At 49.0% G+C, this 21,026-nt stretch overlaps 2 protein-coding genes across 2 annotated transcripts; both read left to right on the forward strand.

Annotated features, from left to right (window-relative positions):
• The first annotated feature begins 2,604 nt into the window (after window positions 1-2,604).
• Window positions 2,605-6,607, forward strand: Hoxc6 (homeobox C6). The gene is made up of 2 exons (XM_070006136.1): window positions 2,605-4,505; window positions 5,385-6,607. The coding sequence occupies exons 1-2, from the start codon at window positions 4,106-4,108 to the stop codon at window positions 5,690-5,692; spliced, it is 708 nt and encodes a 235-aa protein (XP_069862237.1). The 5' UTR covers window positions 2,605-4,105; the 3' UTR covers window positions 5,693-6,607.
• A 310-nt stretch (window positions 6,608-6,917) lies between these two features.
• On the forward strand, window positions 6,918-12,717 carry Hoxc5 (homeobox C5). The gene is made up of 2 exons (XM_070006132.1): window positions 6,918-9,472; window positions 10,230-12,717. The coding sequence occupies exons 1-2, from the start codon at window positions 9,019-9,021 to the stop codon at window positions 10,442-10,444; spliced, it is 669 nt and encodes a 222-aa protein (XP_069862233.1). The 5' UTR covers window positions 6,918-9,018; the 3' UTR covers window positions 10,445-12,717.
• Window positions 12,718-21,026: the final 8,309 nt, after the last annotated feature.

A 21,026-nucleotide genomic window follows, 5' to 3' on the forward strand; every position in this document is an offset into this window, starting at 1 on the left:
TATGGCTCCAGTGTTAGGGTACCTGCTTAGTGCGGGAGAGGTTTAGTTGATGGAGCAGCCCACGGCCAGGACTAGAGTGTATATGTCTGTGTTGGGAGTGAGTTGAAGGATCTAGAGAGACAGAGAGAGACCTACAGAACACAAAATAAGGAGGACTTTGGAAAATATACTCCCCCATGTAAAAATTCCAGCTCTCATCAGGTTCTCTTCAAATGCCTCTCCCCATAAAGCAGGCAAGGTGAGGCCTGCCCATGAACCTCTTCAGGACCAGTATCTGCTTCCACTCACCCTTTACCTAGTTCAGAGCCACAGGGATCCCCAGCCTTGCCCTGCCCTGCAACAGGGCAAGGCTGAAGTAGAAACTTTTAACGTGTACCCAAGTGCCCAGTTCCCCTGAAACCCTTTGCCCTGGGGACTCCAGGCTAGTGACTGCACCCCACTCAATTCCAAGACACAGGCAGTAAATTCCTCTCCTAGTAATTAGTGCTTATGAAAAGCATGTGTTTTGGATTGGGGTGGAGGGACTGGAGCTGCGTGGTCACTTTCCCCCTTTATTCCTTTGCTGCATTTTCCCCTTAAATTCTGTCTTTTTTTTTTTTTTTTGAATCCACTAATTACAGCTCCCAAAGCAAAAATCTGCTCTTGACACCAAGTCCCTCTGCAAATGTCTAATTCAGAAGGCCGAAGGGCTCCGAGCCTCTCCGAGACTTGCGGGGCCTGATGGGGGTGTGTGTGTGCTCTGATTTCTCTAGGCTTGTTTTTATAGAAACAAAGAATGAGTTCGCTCCCTCCTTCCTGAGACTTGTGCATATTTACAGAGCTCAACTGCAGTTTTAATAAAACATCTGTTCTTGCTTCTGCTGATGAGTTTCCATAATTGTTTTCAGACAAATTTAACAGGAAAATATAAATATATTTAGAAAAAGCCAAGTCCCAGCTCTCCCCCTCCTCCACCCTATGCAGCCATTTTTTTGCCAAAAAAAATTAAATTAACACAAAATGAGGAAAAGGAAAATAAAAGCCAATGGAGGGAAGATCGGGCTCATCGTGACCTGTTTCTCCCCCCTTGGAGCGAATCCTTATAGTAAATTTCAGCTGCATAATTAAAGATCTAAGTAAAAGAAGGTAGCTTCTTTCCTTAGGAACAGAAGGAGACAGAGGAGAGTGTGTTGGAAATTAATTTTTGCCAAAAGTCTTTAAGCATTAAGTGAGGGGATTTATTTGTATTTCTGCCTCTCCTACTCTCCCCCTGCCAGCATTTCTGCCTTTTCCCCTCAGCAGCTGGTTTCTGTTCATTATAAATCGGCGAGACCTTTCAGTCTCTGCCCTCTGTTTAGGGACGTAATAAAACACTTAACTTTCCCCGGCCTGAGACTTACATTCTGCTTCTCAGGTCACCCACCCCCCAAGCCCACTGACTTTAGGCCCCAAAAGATAATCTCCCCCAACTTTGAGGGCCCCTTTCCTCTTCAGATCTAGTTGAGGAGGGGTTAGTAGAAACTTAGGCCACCTTGCTGGGGGTGGGGGCTATAGCACATGCTTTCCCAAAAGCTCCTTCTTTCTTTCAAGGTCCCTCCCTCCCCACACCCACTTATAAAAGAGATTTGAAAATACATAGAAAATCAGCACCTATTGAAAGCAAAGCCTCATTAAGACATCCTATCTTCCATCATTCAATTTGTTGTACATTGCAACAATTTTATATCTCGAAGGAAATATCACTGACATGATTTATCCCTCCAGCAATCTTGCTCTGAAATAGGGGGAGAAGTTCCTCTTTCTTCCGGCTTCCCCTGCTTGTTACATCGCTACCCTCAGGGGCAAAAAGGAGGCTGGGAACTTTGAAAGAGGCTACTTGTGTCCAGGGGTGCACTGACTTGTTCCCTACCTCAGCCCCAGGCTACTTCCTCACCCTTGTTATCTCTCTCCCTACCTTCTTGCCCTCCAAGGGGACTGGAGCCCCAGCCAGCTGTTGGAAACCTCTGCCCAGACATGCCATGAATCGGAGGACAGCTGGATTGAGAGCAGAAAGGAACTCACATTGGTGTCTATATTTGTACCTGTCATGTGTCCCTAGAATGAAATTATTCTTAACATTTCTTTCTTGATGGAAGCACATTGCTCTGTTCTTTCACCTTTATCTCTTTGGGATGAATAGTCCTAAAGGAGGAACCTTTATAATTATAGGGATCTTTCCCTCTTCCTTTTAAAATACCAACCAATTTCCCTCCTGTCTGAAGGATGGGGGCTGGATTTTTAAAAGCCAACACAGTTGTCTGGCAGGAAGACGCTTCAGCCCCTAACGAGGTTCATGTGTTAACTAACACGTTGTCTGCACCAGCTCCTACACACTGTCTGCTTTTGGGTTGGAAACTTTATTTTCCCCCCTAGCGACACTCCAGGGAAACCTTAACGTTACAGAAGATGAATAAACGAGTTTTTTCCCAGCGTAGTCCCGTTTATGGCTTTATTGCTACCCATTGATTACTCCGCTTTGTTACACAGAAGGAAAAGATCATAAAATCTGGCGACATCCGGGTTCTTGTTATAGCCAGTCTCCCCCCCCCCAAATAGTGTGTGTGTTGTGTGTGGGGGAATATGAGCTTTCACTGTTCTCCACACACACCCCCACTGCACCCCTTTGTCAACTCAAAGCATTTTTAGTGTATGTTGCGACATCAAATTAAGTTTGGATGAATCAGGAGAAAAATCCCCATCTGCACACCTTCCTCTGTTTCAGTTCACTGCAGCTCCCTCTAAAGCTTCCATATAGCTGCCTTTCCCTAACAGTCCCTTTCTCTCTCTTTTTTTCCAGTCATAGGATGGGGAGGGGAGAGTGTGTGTAGGGTAGGGGCTGCTCAGAGTCCAAAGATGACTGACACTTGGGCAAAGAGCTCCCCAACAACCCATTGCTTGAGTCTTCAAGCCTGAGAACTCAGGTTCAGGGGCGCCTCCCCTGGCAGGGCAGTGAATCCAGAGGGGCTGGGGGCTTCTGACCTGTACAGGGGCTTGAGCCTGCTAGAGCTAACTGTCCACCAGAATACCACCAGTTTTCTCTTTCTGCCTGGAACCTACATGAATTACCCCACTGGCCCTGGCTAGCTCCAAATCATAAATTCTCACCAACATAAACAGGAGTTGATGTCTCTAGAAAGCCTCAGTGTTCTTTCTTCTCTCTCTCTCTCTTTCTCTCTCCCTCTTTTTCTCCCTTACCTATTTTATTTTTGTACATTTTCCCTTTTAGGTAAAAGTTGTTATGTTTCCCCCAAAGGGGGGTGGGCATGAGGAGAAGGCAGAAAGAGGCTAGAAGGCAGAGACGACAACATGCATGTGTCTCCTGCCCACTTCAGCTTTGCCACTGTACCCTGAAATCTCACCCTCAACCTTTAGACCCAGTTGCTTCCACATCCCTTCTACACCCAAGGTTCTTCAGCCCTGCTTTTCTCCCTCTGGGCACCATGCTTTATTAATTTTCTTTTTCCTTTTGACTTTTTTTTTTTTAGTGATTGGGGGAGAAATATGCTAGTCTAGTGGCAGGGACTCACTTCCTTCTTCAAGCAAGGATGTCCTGTAGAATTGTGAGCACCCCCTTGAATTGGGAAAGGGTTCCTTTCATGAAGAAGTCAGGATGTAATTTTAGAATAGGGGCAGATATTTTAACAAATGGAATAAAATGGAAAATACAGAAAATTCTCTGGCCCTGGCCACAGCACAGCAAAGTTAGCTGGGGCTGAGCGATTTCTTTAAAGTACATCTGTCCTTTCCCTGGAGTCCAAAGCCCTGCTCTTGGATATGTACCCTCCTTCACCCTCCCCCCAAGCCAGTTCCCTTATATATATATGTATATATATTTTAAAAAGAAATCCAAGTCTTACTTTCAAAGCATACACACTTAGTCTCAACTAGGGAATCAACAGAAGCAGAAGCGATTTTTTTCCCCCTTCTTGACATCTGGCTTGCGATTGGCTGGAAGGGGGTCAGCTGACTTTGTCATTTTGTCTGTCCTGGATTGGAGCCGTCCCTATAACCATCTAGTTCCGACTACAAACTGGAGACAGAAATAAATATTAAAGAAATCATAGCCCGACCAGGTAAAGGCAAAGGGATGAATTCCTACTTCACTAACCCTTCCTTATCCTGCCACCTCGCCGGGGGCCAGGAAGTCCTTCCCAACGTCGCCCTCAATTCCACCGCCTATGATCCAGTGAGGCATTTCTCGACCTATGGAGCAGCCGTTGCCCAGAACCGGATCTACTCGACTCCCTTTTATTCGCCACAGGAGAATGTCGTATTCAGTTCCAGCCGGGGGCCGTATGACTATGGATCTAATTCCTTTTACCAGGAGAAAGACATGCTTTCAAACTGCAGACAAAACACCTTAGGACATAACACACAGACCTCAATCGCTCAGGATTTTAGTTCTGAGCAGGGCAGGACTGCGCCCCAGGACCAGAAAGCCAGTATCCAGATTTACCCCTGGATGCAGCGAATGAATTCGCACAGTGGTGAGTTTTACAGCTCCAAGATATAAATTAAATAAACTGAACTGGCTTTATGACCGGCTTCCCTAGAAGAACGGGCGGAGAGAGTTTTTTATGGCCCCATAAAAACAATCACGCTCTCGTCTCCTCCGTTGCCGAGACAGGGCCCCCGCTTCTGCCCCCTCTGCTCGCCTCCCGCGCTGGCTCACAGGGGCCTGGCCCCCTCGGCCCCTGACGGATTGGAGGGCTCCAAGACGAGCTGAGGGGGCAGGAACAGGGCAGGGGCTGAGGGGAGGGGGCACAGGGCAGAGGAGCCCCCCAAAGTCGAGTTAGGCTGAAGAGAAGGGAGGGGAGGGAGAGAGAGAGAGAGAAGGCAGAGAAGTGGGGGAGAACTTTCCAAAGAACTAGGGTGCCTGGTAAAGTGGGGGAAAGCCCCATCCTTAGAGAAATGGGGAGCCCTTATCCCCAGTATTGGAGATTTTTTTCAAAAAAAATTCACCTTTTAGATTGTCAGCTCGCTGCCTGAGGGTTTTTTTTTTTTTTTTGCCCCGCCCCACCTCCCCATCTTTCTTTGGGACACACATATCCCACCCTATGGGAGCGCTGCATGAAGTGGGGTTCTGGCTGTACCCCCAGTGGGGGTGGGGCAGAGCAAAAGGGAGCAGGCTAGAGCCCCCCGGAGGGGGCTCAGGAGCTGTTGGCCAAGTTGAGAGAGAGAGAGAGAGAGAGAGAGAGAGAGAGAGAGAGAGAGAGAGAGAGAGAGAGAGAGAGAGAGAGAGAGAGAGAAAGAGAGAGAGAGAGAGAGAGAGAGAGTCAGAGTCAGGACTTTTTCTGCTAGGCTAAACGGTGAGCGCACGGCGCCTTGCTGATTGCTTTGAGTGTGTTTTGTGCCCGGATCTCTAGGGGTCGGTTACGGAGCGGACCGGAGGCGCGGCCGCCAGATCTACTCGCGGTACCAGACTCTGGAACTGGAGAAGGAATTTCACTTCAATCGCTACCTAACGCGGCGCCGGCGCATCGAGATCGCCAACGCGCTCTGCCTGACCGAACGACAGATCAAAATCTGGTTCCAGAACCGCCGGATGAAGTGGAAAAAAGAATCTAATCTCACGTCCACGCTCTCGGGGGGCGGCGGAGGGGCTGCGGCTGACAGCCTGGGCGGGAAGGAGGAAAAGCGGGAAGAGACAGAAGAGGAGAAGCAGAAAGAGTGACCAAGTGCCACCCCCTTCCCTCCTTCTCCCTTGATCACCCCAACTCTCCCCCCTCCACACACTCTGTATTTATCACTGGCACAAATGATATGTTTCGACTCCCTGAAACAAAAGTAAGGAGTCAGACATGGACCTGAAAAATCAGCCCTGGACCCCCTCCCTTCCCTTCCCTGTACAACTCTTCTTGCGCCTTCTCCTAGCTCCCTTGCTAGCTCGTGTTTTCTTTCTTTTTTTTTTTTCTTCCCGGGCTTGGCTTGTCCGCAGGCCCTTTCCCCAACCCAGGCCTTGGGGGCCCAGTCCCTGAACCTCACTTCAGACTCCACAGATTTCCCTTCAAATGGAGGACTTGTACCCCCCCTCCATACTCCCTGGATGCCTTCCCCTGCCCCCCACTTCATCCGTGCCCAGAGAAGCCGGCTTCTGGGCCTGGGCCTCCATTCTGGGGCCTCAGGGCCTGGCCTGGTTTGCCAGGGAAGGCAGGAGGCCCAAGAAGGGGGCTGCCTTGGCCCCACAGTCACCCCCCAGGGCCTCCGCTATAACCTCTATCCGGGGCCCCCCCTTTACCCCAGCAAATGCCCAGCCCAGGCAAATTGTATTTAAAAGATTCCTGGGGGTCATTATGGCATATTACAAACTGTGACCGTTTCTGTGTGAATATTTTTAGCTGTATTTGTGGTCTCTGTATTTATATTTATGTTTAGCACCGTCAGTGTTCCAATCTCATTTTAAAAAAAGGAAAAAAAAAAAGAGGGAAAAACTACCAAAAAAAAGGAGAAAAAAAAGGTGAATGACGTTTGTTTAGCCAGTAGAAGAAAATAAATGAATAAGTCCATTCGTGTTACCCTCCTGTATAAATCCGATCTCTGGATCCGTTCTCGAATATTTAATAAAATTGATATTATTTTTAAAAGTTTATATCTGCATTTCTGTTCCTTCGTTCCCCCGCCGGCCTGGAGCAAGGCTCCAAGTGCTCTCGCGTCTGCCCGCCGCCTGCGATCCTCAGTACTGTGCGCTCGCCTTTCCCTGGAACCGAGCTGGGCCTTGGGGTCGCCTTTCCCTGGAACCGAGCTGGGCCTTGGGGTCGCTCTAGGGGGCTGGGCGGTCTCTCTTGGGGTGCCTAACAGCAAGTCAAGCACACCCCGGGGCCAAAAAACAAGCCTCTTAGGTTTTCGTTGGGGACGGGGCGGGGGGTAGGGGGGTGGGGGGTGGAACCCGGTTTAGTCGAGTTGTGCTCCAAGCCACACGCAGGCCTTTTCTTCCTGCCTGTGATCGCCTGGAGTCCTCAGCTTCTGAACCCTGAGCCCCAAATGACCAGGAAAGCAGCACCAACGAGGCACCAGAAGTACCCCCCCTGCCCACTCCCAGGGGTGAGGGGAGGGGGACGCTCAGCCAGACCGGCGAGTCCCCAGCCAGCTTCAGGCCGGCTGTTGCGAAACGTGGCAGAGACGGAGAGCGGAGGGACGCAGAAGACCGCCGTCCTTCCGCAGGGATTGAGCGATTCAAGGACATCTCGAAAAAGAAAGCCTGGAAACTGATCTCTCGCCTGCGCTGGGACTCCTAACGTGGCCAAGACGAAATTCCTTCTTCTTTCCTTACAACCCCAGCCAGTCTGATTCCTTCCTCCCCACCCCCCCAAATCTTTTGGATGAAGGGTTCAGCAGGACTCTGACCAGTTCTCACTTCTAGCTTTTTCTCTATCTCGAGTTCCTCCAGAGAAACCTGAGTGGACCTAAGGGACAAGTAATGAGGGATCTCCCTAAGTGAGGCAAAAAAAAAAAAAAAAAAAAAAAATTCCACCAGAGTTTTCCAGACTCTCAGAGCGCCACCATTGCCCCCTCCAGTACTTCCATCAGCAAGGAGGGGGGCTTCTCCTGGCAGAGGCAGTGATTTCCTGGGGAGAAGCAAGCAGGAAAGTGTAAAATTTGGAACTAGGAAAAGAAGCCTTAAGAGTTGTAGAGACCCTGGCCCAGAACTGCAGGGATTGTCCTAGATCCTAGCCTACCCACTGGCCCATCTCTATGCTTGCAAAATTGCTTTCCTGTGGGCTTTTTTGGCTTTTGGTTCCTAGAAAGCCTAATCCATAGGCCTCTTCCACCCAAAGGACATAAACAGAGCTTTTCCTCTGCATTATTCACAATATTTTGCCCTCAGGTAGCATCTATCTTGAATCTCAAATATCTGGCATCTATTCCATGTGAGGATCACACACACACACACACACACACACACACACACACACACAGGGCTATAGAGGAATCCTCCAGCCCATTGTGCCTAGTTCTACACACACACACACACACACACACACACACACACACACACACACACACACACACACACACACACACACCACACACACACACTTGCCCCATTGTCATTTAAGTCAGGGGCTGGCAGCTCCACTTGGCTCCTCATCTCCAAACACATCCTAGAAAGTCCCCAGCATTCTTCACGTCATGACTTCCCTGTCTAGTTCTGTCCACCCAAGTTCTGTCCTTCCAGTCTAGTTCAGTCCATTTCCTTGGTCATCCTGTCCGCCTCTCCAGAAGTTGAAGTCCACTCTCCCACGTGGATAGACACCTCCTCCCACGTGGGTCCTTGAGACTTCCCAGCCAAGAGACCTTGTCCTTTGGTTTGGAGAACCAGAGATAAGCCTCCTTGGTTCTCAGGCCTGGGGAGGAGACACCCTACCTTAATTCCCTATCCTTGGTCGCCTTTTGAAGTTTGAAAGGCTCTGAAGGCAGGGAGGACAGGACCACTACCAAAAGTACTTCAGTGCATCCGAAATAGGGCCTTGTCTCCTCTTCCCCCCCCCCAATTTAAATAGCATTAGAAAAGCCAACTCAAGGGTTTGTTTCAGCAACAATCAGTTTCTCTACAGGACAGAAAAATCCAGCAGCCTGAAGGCGAACCGCAGCATCAGAATGCAATTCCTTCAAGTAAGCACCAGGTGTCGCTGTGGACTCGTTATCCCGGCTACCCCCCAATTCCAAGAACCATTTTTTTTTTCCCTCCCCCTTCCCTCTCTTTTTCTCTCACTCCCTCTCCCCCTTGGTTGGGCTTTGCCAACATATCAAGATGCGTTTCGCCGGCTTCCATCACTAACCTCCCGGAGGTCATCAAGCCAAATTTATGAGTGGCCGCTCAAGTCACGTGACTCTATTTAAGGCTCCCTTATTTGGGAAGAGCGCATAGGATAAAGAAAGAGATATCTCCACCTATAAATTGTGCACTTTGGAGAACAAAAAAACCCCCTCAACTTCAAAGAGTCACAAATCACCCTTAATCAAAAAGGGTGCAGAAATTTTTTTTGGGCCCTCCCCGCCATGAGCTCCTACGTAGCCAATTCATTCTATAAGCAGAGCCCCAATATCCCTGCCTATAACATGCAAACTTGTGGGAACTATGGATCGGCCTCAGAGGTGCAGGCATCCAGGTACTGCTACGGCGGATTGGACTTAAGCATCACTTTCCCACCGCCTGCGCCTTCCAACTCTCTCCACGGGGTAGACATGGCTGCCAACCCCCGGGCTCACCCCGACCGCCCCGCCTGCAGCGCCGCAGCCGCTCCGGGACACGCTCTGGGCAGAGACGAAGCGGCTCCTCTGAACCCCGGGATGTACAGTCAGAAGGCGGCTCGCCCAGCGCTGGAGGAGCGAGCTAAGAGCAGTGGGGAGATCAAAGAGGAACAGGCGCAGACAGGGCAGCCCGCCGGACTGAGCCAGCCACCGGCCCCGCCACAGATTTACCCGTGGATGACCAAACTGCACATGAGCCACGGTAAACTTTAGGACTTCATTTTGCGCGCTCGGGTCCGCCTGGGTTTTATAGGCCATGCGGGGCAAATAAAGAAAAAAAAACCTGCGGCCATAAATTTTACGATCCAGGCATCAATGGCTCGTAAAACTGTCCACTAAAAGGCTTAGAGGCTGTGTGCGCCCAAATTTACGACGACATAATTGGATCATAGGAACAAAACGTGTATAAAAGGCAATATTCAATTTTTTTGGGGGGGAGATAGAGAGAGAGCGAGGGAGGGAGTTAAAAAAATAGAGGGATCTGAAGGGTGAGGACAGAGGGGCTCCGAACGGGGATTCCCCCCCGCGGTACCCTCCCTCCCTCCCCTGCGGAGCCGGCTCGGCCGGTGCTCCGAGCTCCGGAGGATTCCTGCGACTCAGGGAGGGGCGGGAGGGGGGTCCCCGGTGCTCGGATCTCGAGGGTGCTTATTGTTCGGTCCGAGCCTGGGTCTCCCTCTTCCCCCCACCCCCACTCAGCCCCCCCCTCCGGCTTGCTGAGTGAAGGCTGCGGTGGAAAGTTTCCTGCCTAGGCGGAGGCGCCTCTCGCGGGGCTAGGCTGGGTGGGCCCCGCTTGCCTGCGGCCCTCTGGGCCTGTCCTGTGACTCTGGCTTCCTTTCCCTCCCGGCTGCGGGGCGGATGGGAGGCACTGGAGCCCGGGGTGGGATGTTGGGGGTGCTGCACGCTCTTCACCCCCCTTCCTGGCATTGTGTGTGTTTGGGGGGGGGGGATTTCTGTTCCAGAGACGGACGGCAAGCGTTCCCGAACCAGTTACACGCGCTACCAGACTCTGGAACTCGAGAAAGAATTCCACTTTAACCGCTACCTCACTCGCCGCAGGCGTATAGAGATCGCCAACAACCTGTGTCTCAACGAGAGACAGATCAAGATCTGGTTCCAGAACCGCAGGATGAAGTGGAAGAAAGATTCCAAAATGAAAAGCAAAGAGGCTCTTTGAGGCCGCGGGAAGGAAGGCCCGCCCGCAGAGAGAACCCCCAACCCCTAAACCCCCAAGTCGGCTTTTGCTCCCTGCGCCTTTCCTTTTCGATTTTCCTTTCTGTATTTTGGAGGTGAAGGCTGGAGCCTTGGCTCCTGGGCCTCAAAGACAAAAAAGCAAATTTTCCCCCCTTGGCATTCCGTATCCCCACTGACCCAGGGTTCCCACGGGGCTGCCCGAACTGTCCATTTCCCATCCACTCCACTGGGCACTGGAGGAGGGGGCCCAGGGCATGTGTTGCAGGACTTGCCCAGAGGTCTGCAGGGCACTGTAGGCTGGTACCAAACGAACCTCAGCCTCATCCGCCTACTCTGGCACCTAACCCTGCTCTGCCGGGGCCAGAGTAAAGGTGGGTCTGGTCAGTCACAGGCCCTTCACCCCGACCTCACCCTCTCCTTTGTTTCTGGCTAGGCGGACAGGGCAGCTGCAACCTGGTGAGAGAGTGGTTGTACCTGGCAGAGTCTATGGCCTGATTTGGGGGGTACTTACAGTAACTAAAGTCCTTCACCTATTAAGAATTTGCATACGAAAGGGGGAGGTGAGTAGATGTGGGCCTAAGGCCCAGGAGCTTCCCTATGCTGTCTTAACCTTCTCACCCCCCCCCCAAAAAGCCCAGGGAACCCCCCCAGTCAATGCCTGCTGCATGCCCTCTCAGGTTCTGAGCCCCAGCCTACTAGCTAGTTCAACTATTGGGGTTTCCTGCCATTGGACCCCCAGCAAATAGTTCTCAAGGCTCCTTGCTATCCCATATTTCCTGCCATGACTTTCTTGCCCTCCTGACCTATTGCTGTTGCCCAACTATTTATTGACTCCTAGTCTTTCCTGAAACTATATTTTGTCATATCAAATAAAAGAGAGAACAGGACTAAAAGATGCAGTGGCTCCTGTCTGTTCAGGGCACGTATCGTGGTAAAAGGTGTCTAAGTGGGAAATGAGGTTGTAGGAGAAGACCACGCCTGGCCTCTAAGACTTCTTTTTTTTAAAAAATCGAGGTACTTCTTTAGGCAGTGAAAATTAGTTCTTTTCCTGATTTCTTAGCTCTAAAAAGGGCCTTTGAGAGGGAAAGAAGAGCACCTGGGCCTCCTGCACAGATTTTCCCATGCTATAGCTATCTAAGGCATTCGGGCCTGGGCACTTGATTCTCGCATTTGCTGACTGAATGTAAAGCTTCTACACTAGCAGTAGATCCTACTCTATGCCAGAGCTAATAAGTAGGGACCAGTGGCTCCGCCGTGCTGTGCTCAGAGTCAGGCCCTTCAGGCTTCTGAAGGTCCTGTCTGGGGCTAATTGGTCTCTGGGGGGGGCCTTACTGGACATAGGAGGGTGACCCTTTCAATCTAAGGATGCCCTGCTTGGTCAAGAGGTGCTGGGGGAGTTGGCGAAGGTGTACTTCAGCTTTCTTATGAAAGCTGGGAAAGAAGGATTCTGGAAATGCAGTTCAGTTGCAGTGTGCACCTGCCTGGTAGAAAATCTTCAGACTGTTTAACCTGCGTTCGAGAGTGTAAGGTGATGCAGGACAATTAACTAAGTTACGAGCTGGTTAGTCCAGGGCTGGAGTCCTGTCTGTTTGCTATCATTTATCTCAGTCTCTGAGATTTTGTATGGAGGAGGAGAGTGGCCTTACAGGGAGGGGGAAGGACAGCTAATTCAGGTGGTGCCTGAGGCTGGCTTAGGCCTACACTCTGCTCCTGCTCCTATCCGGTCTCCTGGGATGAGCCGGGAGAGGAAGTACTTTACAGGAGAAACAAATGTGGGAAGGGTCCATAAAACTTTACAGCATTTCCTCTCCCGCCTCTCACAATGGAGTGATTTCCTGGAGTCAAGCCTAGGCCCCCCACATTGGTGGAGTCAGTGTTTGGGAGCTAGACTGGGAGCTGGCCTAGCAGCTAAGAGGGAAAAGGAACAGAGTGACTCTGGAGAGGGGCAGGGACAGTATTTATGATTATTAATGCTGATGCTCCTTGGATTTATTGTGAGGAATGGTTTTGCTGTATCCCACTGCCTAAGCTATCCAGCTTTTTAATTTTTTTAGAAGATGGGTGAGCCTTTCCTCACCCCATATTTAGCACATAGGAGGTCTGACCAAGTATTTACTGATGCTCCCATGACTTCTTCCCTTCCCCACTCTCACACTGCACTCAGGACAAGTTAGGGTGCGTGCAACATCTCTACTCAACATGTGTACCACAGGGACAATCCAGTTCCAGCTCCTTCTTTTCCTCTCTCTCTTTTCTCTCTCCCGCCCTCCCTCCCTCCCTCCCTCCCTCCCTCCCTTCCTCCCCCCCCCCCCGAAATAAAATGTGTAATTTTCTTCAGGGAGTTATTTTAATTTTTTTCTCCATGCCGAGTAAAACTATTGGGGGAGCAGTGAAGCATGAAGAAGCAATGGCGTCTCTGATGGGTAACAGTTAAGTAAAGAGGAGACTATGTCACCCGCACTCACCCACTCCAACCTCCCAAGCTGTGGAGTCTGTGTGCTTCCTCCCCAGGGAACAAGCAGCAGGGAGAGCCCAGGGGCTTCAATGTTGGTCTGACCCATCCAGCAAGGTGCATCAGCCCCTGCTATACACGCGTGCAGTGCATGCGTGCATGCATCCACTGACTGCTTCCTCTCAGCAGGGCCTGGGCCTCTCCTTCCCTGGAGGAGTAGAAGGAAAGAAGGACTGACTCAGCTTGGCCAGGCTTGGGGAGCCACATGCCTGCCCCGCTCTGCTGCGGGGCCTGCCTACTCTCCTCCCTCCTGTCTGTCAGTCTGCAGGCCCGAGCCTCAGCTTTAGTGTTGCTGCCCATGCTGGCAGCGGTAACCCAGCCAGAGGCCTCCGACCTTCTCTCCTGTGTTGGGGAAGGTAAGGCCCAGACCCTTGCTTTTGCCCTGAACAGAAGCTTCTGGGGGTAATGGAAGGTCTAGGCAGCTTCCTGAAGCGATCTCCAAGGACCAGGGCTTGCCATTGCTCTGGGGAGTTAAGTGGAGGGGCTTCTGGCTCTCAAAAGGAGCCGCCCCTGGAGCCAGTTTCTCTACTTTACCCTGGAACCCACCCATGCTGGCAGCAAGAAAGAAGGGGGAAGAAGCGTGACTTACCTTCCCGGGGGAGTGGGAAGAGGGGACACGGCCCACTCTGAGCAATTAGAGGAGAGAGGAGGAAAAAAAAAATAGGAAGAAAAAAAATATCAACACGACCTCGAAGGCGACAGGTCCTTATGGAAATAAGTAAGTAAATAAATAAATAAGGATCCACCCTCTCCCCCCCTCCCGACCCTGCAAGGGGGTGGGGGTGGGGCAAAGGAGCAGCATGAGGGCTTTTTAGTGTAACTGAGCATTAGAGAAATAGGCACAGCTTCCATGTGAATTTAAGAGTTTGAAACTTTTGGAGGTTATTTATGTGAATGGCCCGAAGGCAAGCCCATGAGTGGCTCTTGGGGGACCACGTGATGTCATTAAACCAAGTTTTATGGTGTAGGGAGAGCTGACAAACCCACAATATATTTACATCATATATAATCTTAACTGTCCAGCCACGCAGCTGCTGGTGAGGTTTAATGCTAGGACAGAGGGCCTGGCAGTTAGAGGGGATTACGGCGCTGGGGATGATGGTGAAAGAGGTTACATCTTCGCAAATGAATCCCAGGCGAAATCTGTAAGTTAATTCTCTCTCTCCTCGCTCTCTGTGTCTCAGACCCTTTCTCTTATTTACCTAACTCCCTCCTCTCCATACCAGAAATAAGGCTATTTCCAGTCATTAAGAGTGCGGGAGAAAAGGCCTGGCCAGGCTTCCTCAGGCTGGGTTGGGAAAAGAGAGGAAGCCGCTGGCAAGTAGGAAAAATGGGGAGCTAGTCTCTCCAAACCAGGTCTCCCTTCTCCACCCCTCATTCCCTCGGCCTGCAAGTTAATTGGGGTAGAAGGTGGCCTTGGTTCTTTACAGTTTTATAAGCTCTCCCTGCCTCTCTCTCATTTGGGAAGAAAGCCAGTGACACCAACATGGGTGTTGGGTGTTTGTAGAATGTGTAAACTCTAAATACAAGCACAAAGGGCCTCTAGGGTCCACTATTCCAGGGAGGGGCCAGTTCAGCCTTTGGCCAGTTGCCCAGAGTCCAGACAAAATGGGAAGCTGGGAAGAAAGGCAGGGAAGGAAGGCTCTGAGCTTTCCTTCAGAAGGCTCCTTCTAAGCCCCCTGCCTGCTGCCTGGACTGGCTCCAAAATATATTCCCCTGCCTCGCCACCAGGCTGAGGTGGGCAGCTGTCCCAGCCTCCCAAGTCGGATCTTAGTCTGCCTGGGGCTATGTCCCCTAATTCTAGTTTCTGGGATTTTGTTCAGGTAAAAATAAGGCCATGAGGCCTGGAGATATCTCTGAGAGTGTGTGTCAGGGGAGGGGATGTGTGTTGGATGTGGTGGTGGGGAGGAGACAATGTCTGTGGAGCTGGGAAGCTCCTAGCCCAGAAGATGGAGCTAGCAGGGGCCCTGATCTGGGCACTGTACACTAGGACCAATCTTCAAGAGAGACTCCCTTCAGGTTTCTAGAAAGGAGAAGAGGCAGTAGACATGGAAGGCACGTGTGTCCTCCACACCTGTGAGTGTGCACCCCCTCCCAGTGCAATGCTGGGAGCTAAGCCAGGGAAATGACAACGTGTGAACTCAGGTTTTTCTATGTGCCTGTGAACACAGAGGGTTTTTTTCTCCTTCCTTCCTTCCTTCCTTCCTTCCTTTCTTTCTTCTTTCTTTCTTTCTTTCTTTCTTTCTTTCTTTCTTTCTTTCTTTCTTTCTTTCTTTCTTTCTTTCTTTCTTTCTTTCTTTCTTTCTTTCTTTCTTTCTTTCTTTCTTTCTTTCTTTCTTTCGCAGGGCTAAAGACCTGCAGATCTCAGGAGAAAGTGGAGGTGAACAGAGGGGAAAATCTTCCCAAAAGCTCTGAGTGTGTGTGTGTGTGTGTGTGTGTGTGTGTGTGTGTGTCTGTGTGTCTGTGTGTCTGTGTGTAGGGGAGAAATCTGGGCACAGGTTTTGTGGAGAGGTACTATTGGGGAGTAAAAAGGAAATAGTATTAACACCACCCAGGTAGTCCAAGTGATTAGGGAGGAGGGAAACTCAGGGAAGGGTAAATAGCCAACACAGATTCTGTGAAGACAGAGGCCCCAAAACAGAGGGAGTTCAAGCCAAGCTCCGACTTTGCTCTAGACACCCAACATGGAGGACCCTCCTGTGCCTTCTTTCAGTACCTGGGTCTTCCAGCAAAAAAAGGGGGGCCTCTAAACCCCCACCCCTACCCCTTTATTTGTCAGCAAATGGATTCTGGAGGATTCTTTTCCCAGAGGATTCTCTTCAAGAGCTCATTCAGGAAGTTAACTCTCAGGATTTCCCCTCTTTCTTACTCACTCTCCTCCACTCTCTCTACTAGTTTGTGATTTTTTTTAAGGGTTTGTGGAAAATTTCAGACTCAAGATGGGAGCTTTCCTTGGTCTATAATTTGACTCTTCCCCTCCTTCTGGCCTCCCTAGGGCACTACCACAGTCCGATGGTCTTTAAGGAAGAAATTAACCCCAGCCAAAGCCCCATTCCCAGGCAAGAGTGCACTGCACTCTTTGACCCCAGCGCAATCTCAGTCCCAATTCGTTTCCTTTCTCTCTGTATGAGGGGTATTTCTATGTTTTACAGATTTTTACATTGCTTCAATACTTCTTCACCCTCCTTTCCAGTCTTTGGGTTCAAAAGTTTCACTTAAATACCATTCCATTCTTTTTGTAACAATAGATCCTCCTTTGCCCTAAACTATTTGCTTTGATCAGGTCAGGAATTTTCGTTTTGTTTTGTTTTTAAATACAGCTTTTTTTCCCAGGTTTCACCTGGAAGGTAAAAACACAAAAGGGGGTTGAAATCCGTGTTTCCTCTATTCTTTTTCCTCACCATAATTTGAGATGAGGGGGATGGGTAACCAACCAGGTACCAAGGTGGCCGAGCCAACCCACAAAGCTTTTAATTTTGTTCCTAGGTCTTTAACCTTAGAAGAGGTCAAGCAACCAATCAGAAATGGGTTAGGCAGGGTCACATGGCTTCCAACAACCAATCAGAAGAATGCTTGAGTCTGTCTCGCTCTTTCCTTTCCCTCCTCCCCTCTAATCACCCCTTCTCGTTTCTGGGTCTGCCCCGTCTCAGCTAGGAGAAGAGCAGAAAAGACAGAATGGGAACTGAGTATATTCTAGTCTGTTCCTCTGCCCCTGGATGAGCTCTTGCGGAGTCTTTAGCTTGTGTCTTCAGTTTCTAACGATTCTAAGTGAATATCAATCTCAGTTCTATAGGCATCTGAACTTGTTGAGGACATCTGGAACATTCTCACATTTATCAGTGTGATCCTATCTAATTCTTTGGGCTTTATATAATCTCCATGCTACCTAGCAAACGTGGATAGAAACTGAACTCCAGCCCTTAATTCAAATTCTGACTGAGAATACACCTTATAATTTACCTTCGGATCTGCGGGCAGGTGGAATAATTAGAAAAGACCTCTTTTCACTTACCTTTCAGGAAATGCTGCAGAAACCATTAGCTTTGTCAGACTGCCTCAGGCATGGTTAGGGAAGGGAGCAAAAGATAGAGACTGGTCTTTAAAAGTTGTGTTTGGTGCCTGAAGATTGTCAAATACCTTTGAGCCAGTTAGGAGATAGGTTCTAGAAATGAGTAGACCTAGATGGGGGGGGGCTCCATATTAAGCAGTTAATGTCTTTGTTTAAGCTCTTTTCTTTTCCTTTCTTTCAGTGTAATAAAGTAAAAGGCTTGGAGGGTGTAGCTCAGTAACAGGTTGTGCTTAGCATGCTTGAGGCTCTGGACCCATTCCCAGCACACACACACACACACACACACACACACACACACACACACACACACACACACACACAGAGTGCAGACTAGGGGATGATTCTGTGTTGTTTAGGCCATTAGCTGCCAAGACAATCACTAAATGTTTGTATTTTGATGCTGTGTTTACTTGGGGCAGGTTAGAACCAGCAATGAGTGAGAAACTTCTGAATGAGAACCTTTGATGGCACAGACAGTGTGCATGTATGACAGAAATACTTACATTTTATGAACACTTGGGCTAGGCCTTGAGTGAGTCCACAGGTAGGTCAGAAACAAGCATTCTTTTCCCCACCCCCATCTTGGTTCAGGGCTAGTTTTCTGGTTGGATTCCTCTGCTTCCCCCCTTTCCTCTTGATTTCCGTGTGTCCCTTGAGCTTAAGGGGCAAGAGTTTTGCTAGGCTGTGTTCCTTGGGCCTCTAAGCACTCCTTTGGAGATATTAAGGGTAGAATGTAGGTGTAGGAAGAATAGCTTGGGCCTTGTCAACACTCCTCTGCTGTTTGTCTTCTGGGTTAGGCTGCTTTGGGAACAATGCCATAGGTCAAAGAGAAGGATTAGGATGAACAACCAGAAAGAAGGCGGATCTTCTCAGAAATCATTGAGTCCCCACTTCTCACCAACTTCACACCCACTGTTCCATTTTCATTTATGAGTTACAGTTAAAGCACACATCTGTTTTTTCTACATGTGGAGGGTGTTATAGCCTTATCTAAGACCAACTCTTACCTTCACTGTGGACTTCCCACATGGGGCTTACCAGATCTCAGGGTAGATGAGGAGAAAAAAAAAAGAGATTGGCTCTGTCTACCCAGGCTCAAGAGAGAGATTTCTCAGAGTGTTTCAACTTTCCTTAATGTCCAAGTAAGTTGTCTTTCTTTGTTCCTCTCTGTAACTTCTTTAGGCTAGTTTTGAGACAGGTGGAGAAAGATGCTGCAACATCCTTGTTATTGGCTTTAATTCGGCATCACTTTTGCTGACAAAACAAGGTCTGCCATGTGGAGCCTCTTCTGGGATAGCTTTAGAGTCTCTAATGGTCTTAGAAAGGGAAAGGAAATAAAATATGGAATGAGGATGGCAACCTAGGACTTTGGGTGTTCAAGATTCAATATAAGAAGAATTGGCTGTTAGAGGCCCAAGATAGGCACATCCCTTCCTACTCTCCTGACTTGTTGTATTGGGTCCTTGTAATGGTGTCTGTGTGGCTTTTTAAAAAAGTCTGTCTTGGCCCTAAGAGTCCAAGGAGTTGCCAGGAAGTATCTGGCCAAGAAAGTACAGTGATTGAAATTTCTTTGTCCTTGAGCCATAAGACTCAAAGATTCATCTCCTCTCCCAGTTTTTAGGATCAGTGAAGTGCTGAAATGGAAGAGTGTGTGTGTGTGTGTGTGTGTGTGTGTGTGTGTGTGTGTGTGTGTGTGTGTGTGTGTGTGTGTGTACACAAGTGCTTGCAATATGGGATTCAGGGAAGTTAGACTAAGATATCCAGGGCCTGCTCAGTCTCTGATGACAACCCATTAGAAGCTATGATAAGAGATCCCATTAGAAGCTCTGGGCATGCTGAGAATCTGGTACAGGGAGGAGGCTACCTATCTAGCAGTATCATGATCTGTAGCCTCCAATGGGCTGGGCAGAATATGTGATCTTAGTTCCCTGGGATCTTTTGCTATTGCATCATAAGTCACAAAGAGACAGAGCAGCTCTCCAAAGATCCTTAGTTTCCCACCCCTGACCCAAAACACCAGAACACCTGAGCACACAGAAATACATGCATGTGCCCCAATTATGGTTTGATAGAGGTGAGAAGCCTTGATTGAACAGAGCAACTCAGCCTTCAACCAATATCTCAAACCTTACCTCCAATCATACCAGGCTAGAAACCATTTGTCCTCCTGATCTCACCTCAACCATCAAGCCCTGGACAATTAACTGTTGAGTTTTCTTTCTTCTGTCCTCTCTAGTGAACCCCTGAACCCCATAACAGTCTCTATGGATGATGTCAGCCAGGCTATTGGTGAATCTCAGAGGCTCAGATTGGAGGGCCACAGGAACTAAAAACTAGGTTCTTGTGTGATAAAATCCTTTCCTGCTTTTCCAGGCTCAAATTCCAAAACCCTCAGAGGCTTCTTTGCTCAAAGCCAGTAAACTGTCTGGTTAGAAATGTGTGTGTGTGTGTGTGTGTGTGTGTGTGTGTGTGTGTGTGTGTGTGTGTGTGTGTGTGTGTGTGTGTGTGTGTGTGTGTGTGTGTGTAGCAAGGGTCAGGTCCCTCACTTCAGATTGCATTCTTCCCACCCCCAGTGGAAGATGGAGGCGTGGGCTGCCAAGGTTTTATTGAGGGTACTTTTCCTGTTAGGAATAGAGCTGGGGTCATAAACACCTAGAGGAGGCTGTTTTGATCTGGTGACTTCTCAGGAAGTGGCATCTGAGGTTTTGCTTTGTAAATCACTCTCCCTTAAATTGACCAACTAGATTGGGTTGCACTTCCCCAAACCCACCTGAGGCCTCCTCCCTAATGCCTTCTTTGGGAAACCAAAGGAGAAAAAATAACAATACCTTTAGAGCCCCCCCAGTCATTTGCCTCCAATAAGAAAAGGGCCAGTAGGAATTCCCTCACCCTCCCAAGTTCCCACTGCAAAAATCTTGCAGCCTTTCGTTTCCATTTGCCCATAGAGACTGTGGTCCTTCAAACCCTTAATCACAAGGGCACTAACTTTGGAAGCTAATAGTTTCATAGTCTGACAGTAGATACCACAATTACTAAGGATTCTCCTATAATCTAGGACTGCTGTCTCTCTGTGCTCCTTTTCCCAAAGCCCCAGCCTCTTCTTAGTAAGGAAGGACTTTGGATGTATAATAGAGCTAGCTAGATGGGACTGAGGTGTGTAGAATGGAGGAAACCATAGGCTCTGACTGGGTTTCATGTAATTAAGGTAGATGTAGAGGTGTGTGTGTGTGTGTGTGTGTGTGTGTGTGTGTGTGTGTGTGTGTGTGTGCTCATTTTCATCTCTATCAAGCTGTCTCCAAGCCAAATATATATTTAACCCAATGACTCCATTTTGCAATGATTATGAGCCTTACCATGCAAAGACACCCCAACCCTCACAGGTCCCTCCCCCTGAGCTAGGAGGCTAACGTGAGTTTAGTCTACATCTGATCAGGACACTTTCAGAGGCCCAGCCAGAGGAGCTTATATCCATTGTCTATGAAATATCCATATATTCAGAAAATGGGACCATATATGACAGAATCTCTGGACGTTCTCAGTACTTGCAAAGACTCTCTAGTTTATCCTCATCAGTTTTGCCAAGAAGTCCTGGCTGGGGCACGACAAACCCATAAGCACCTATTCCTCTGGACAGACACTGTGCAAATACATGGAGAGCTATAATCACATACATGAAAATGTACTTATGCATTTTCTCTGTCTATATCAGGATGTGTGTTTCTCACCCTTTTCTGCTCCCCATTTCCATGCAGATTTATAGATCTTTAGATTTATAGATCCACAGTGAACAGAACAGTCCCCTGTCAGATTCCTGTGTATATATTGCCAATCTTTCTATAATGGTTGTATACATATGCTAGAATATATTGGTATAGCTCTCTCTAAACATCCCCATGAATATTTGGAGGGTTTCCTCCTCAGTTGGAAGGAATGATGCATGTGCTGCTCAGTCTCTATTTTGAAATTTTTATCTACATTTATTCA

This window comes from Dipodomys merriami, unplaced genomic scaffold, assembly GCF_024711535.1.
Source record: "Dipodomys merriami isolate MVZ:Mamm:240054 unplaced genomic scaffold, mDipMer1.0.p SCAF_699, whole genome shotgun sequence".
Classification (NCBI taxonomy): domain Eukaryota; kingdom Metazoa; phylum Chordata; class Mammalia; order Rodentia; family Heteromyidae; genus Dipodomys; species Dipodomys merriami.

What these genes read in the sequence shown, in the direction of transcription:
- Hoxc6 (XM_070006136.1), top strand. Translation starts at nt 4,106, where the DNA reads ATGAATTCCTACTTCACTAACCCTTCCTTATCCTGCCACCTCGCCGGG. An exon ending in GCGAATGAATTCGCACAGTG is followed by an intron (nt 4,506 to 5,384) that starts GTGAGTTTTACA and finishes CCGGATCTCTAG; the next exon opens with GGGTCGGTTACGGAGCGGAC.
- Hoxc5 (XM_070006132.1), top strand. Translation starts at nt 9,019, where the DNA reads ATGAGCTCCTACGTAGCCAATTCATTCTATAAGCAGAGCCCCAATATC. An exon ending in CAAACTGCACATGAGCCACG is followed by an intron (nt 9,473 to 10,229) that starts GTAAACTTTAGG and finishes TTTCTGTTCCAG; the next exon opens with AGACGGACGGCAAGCGTTCC.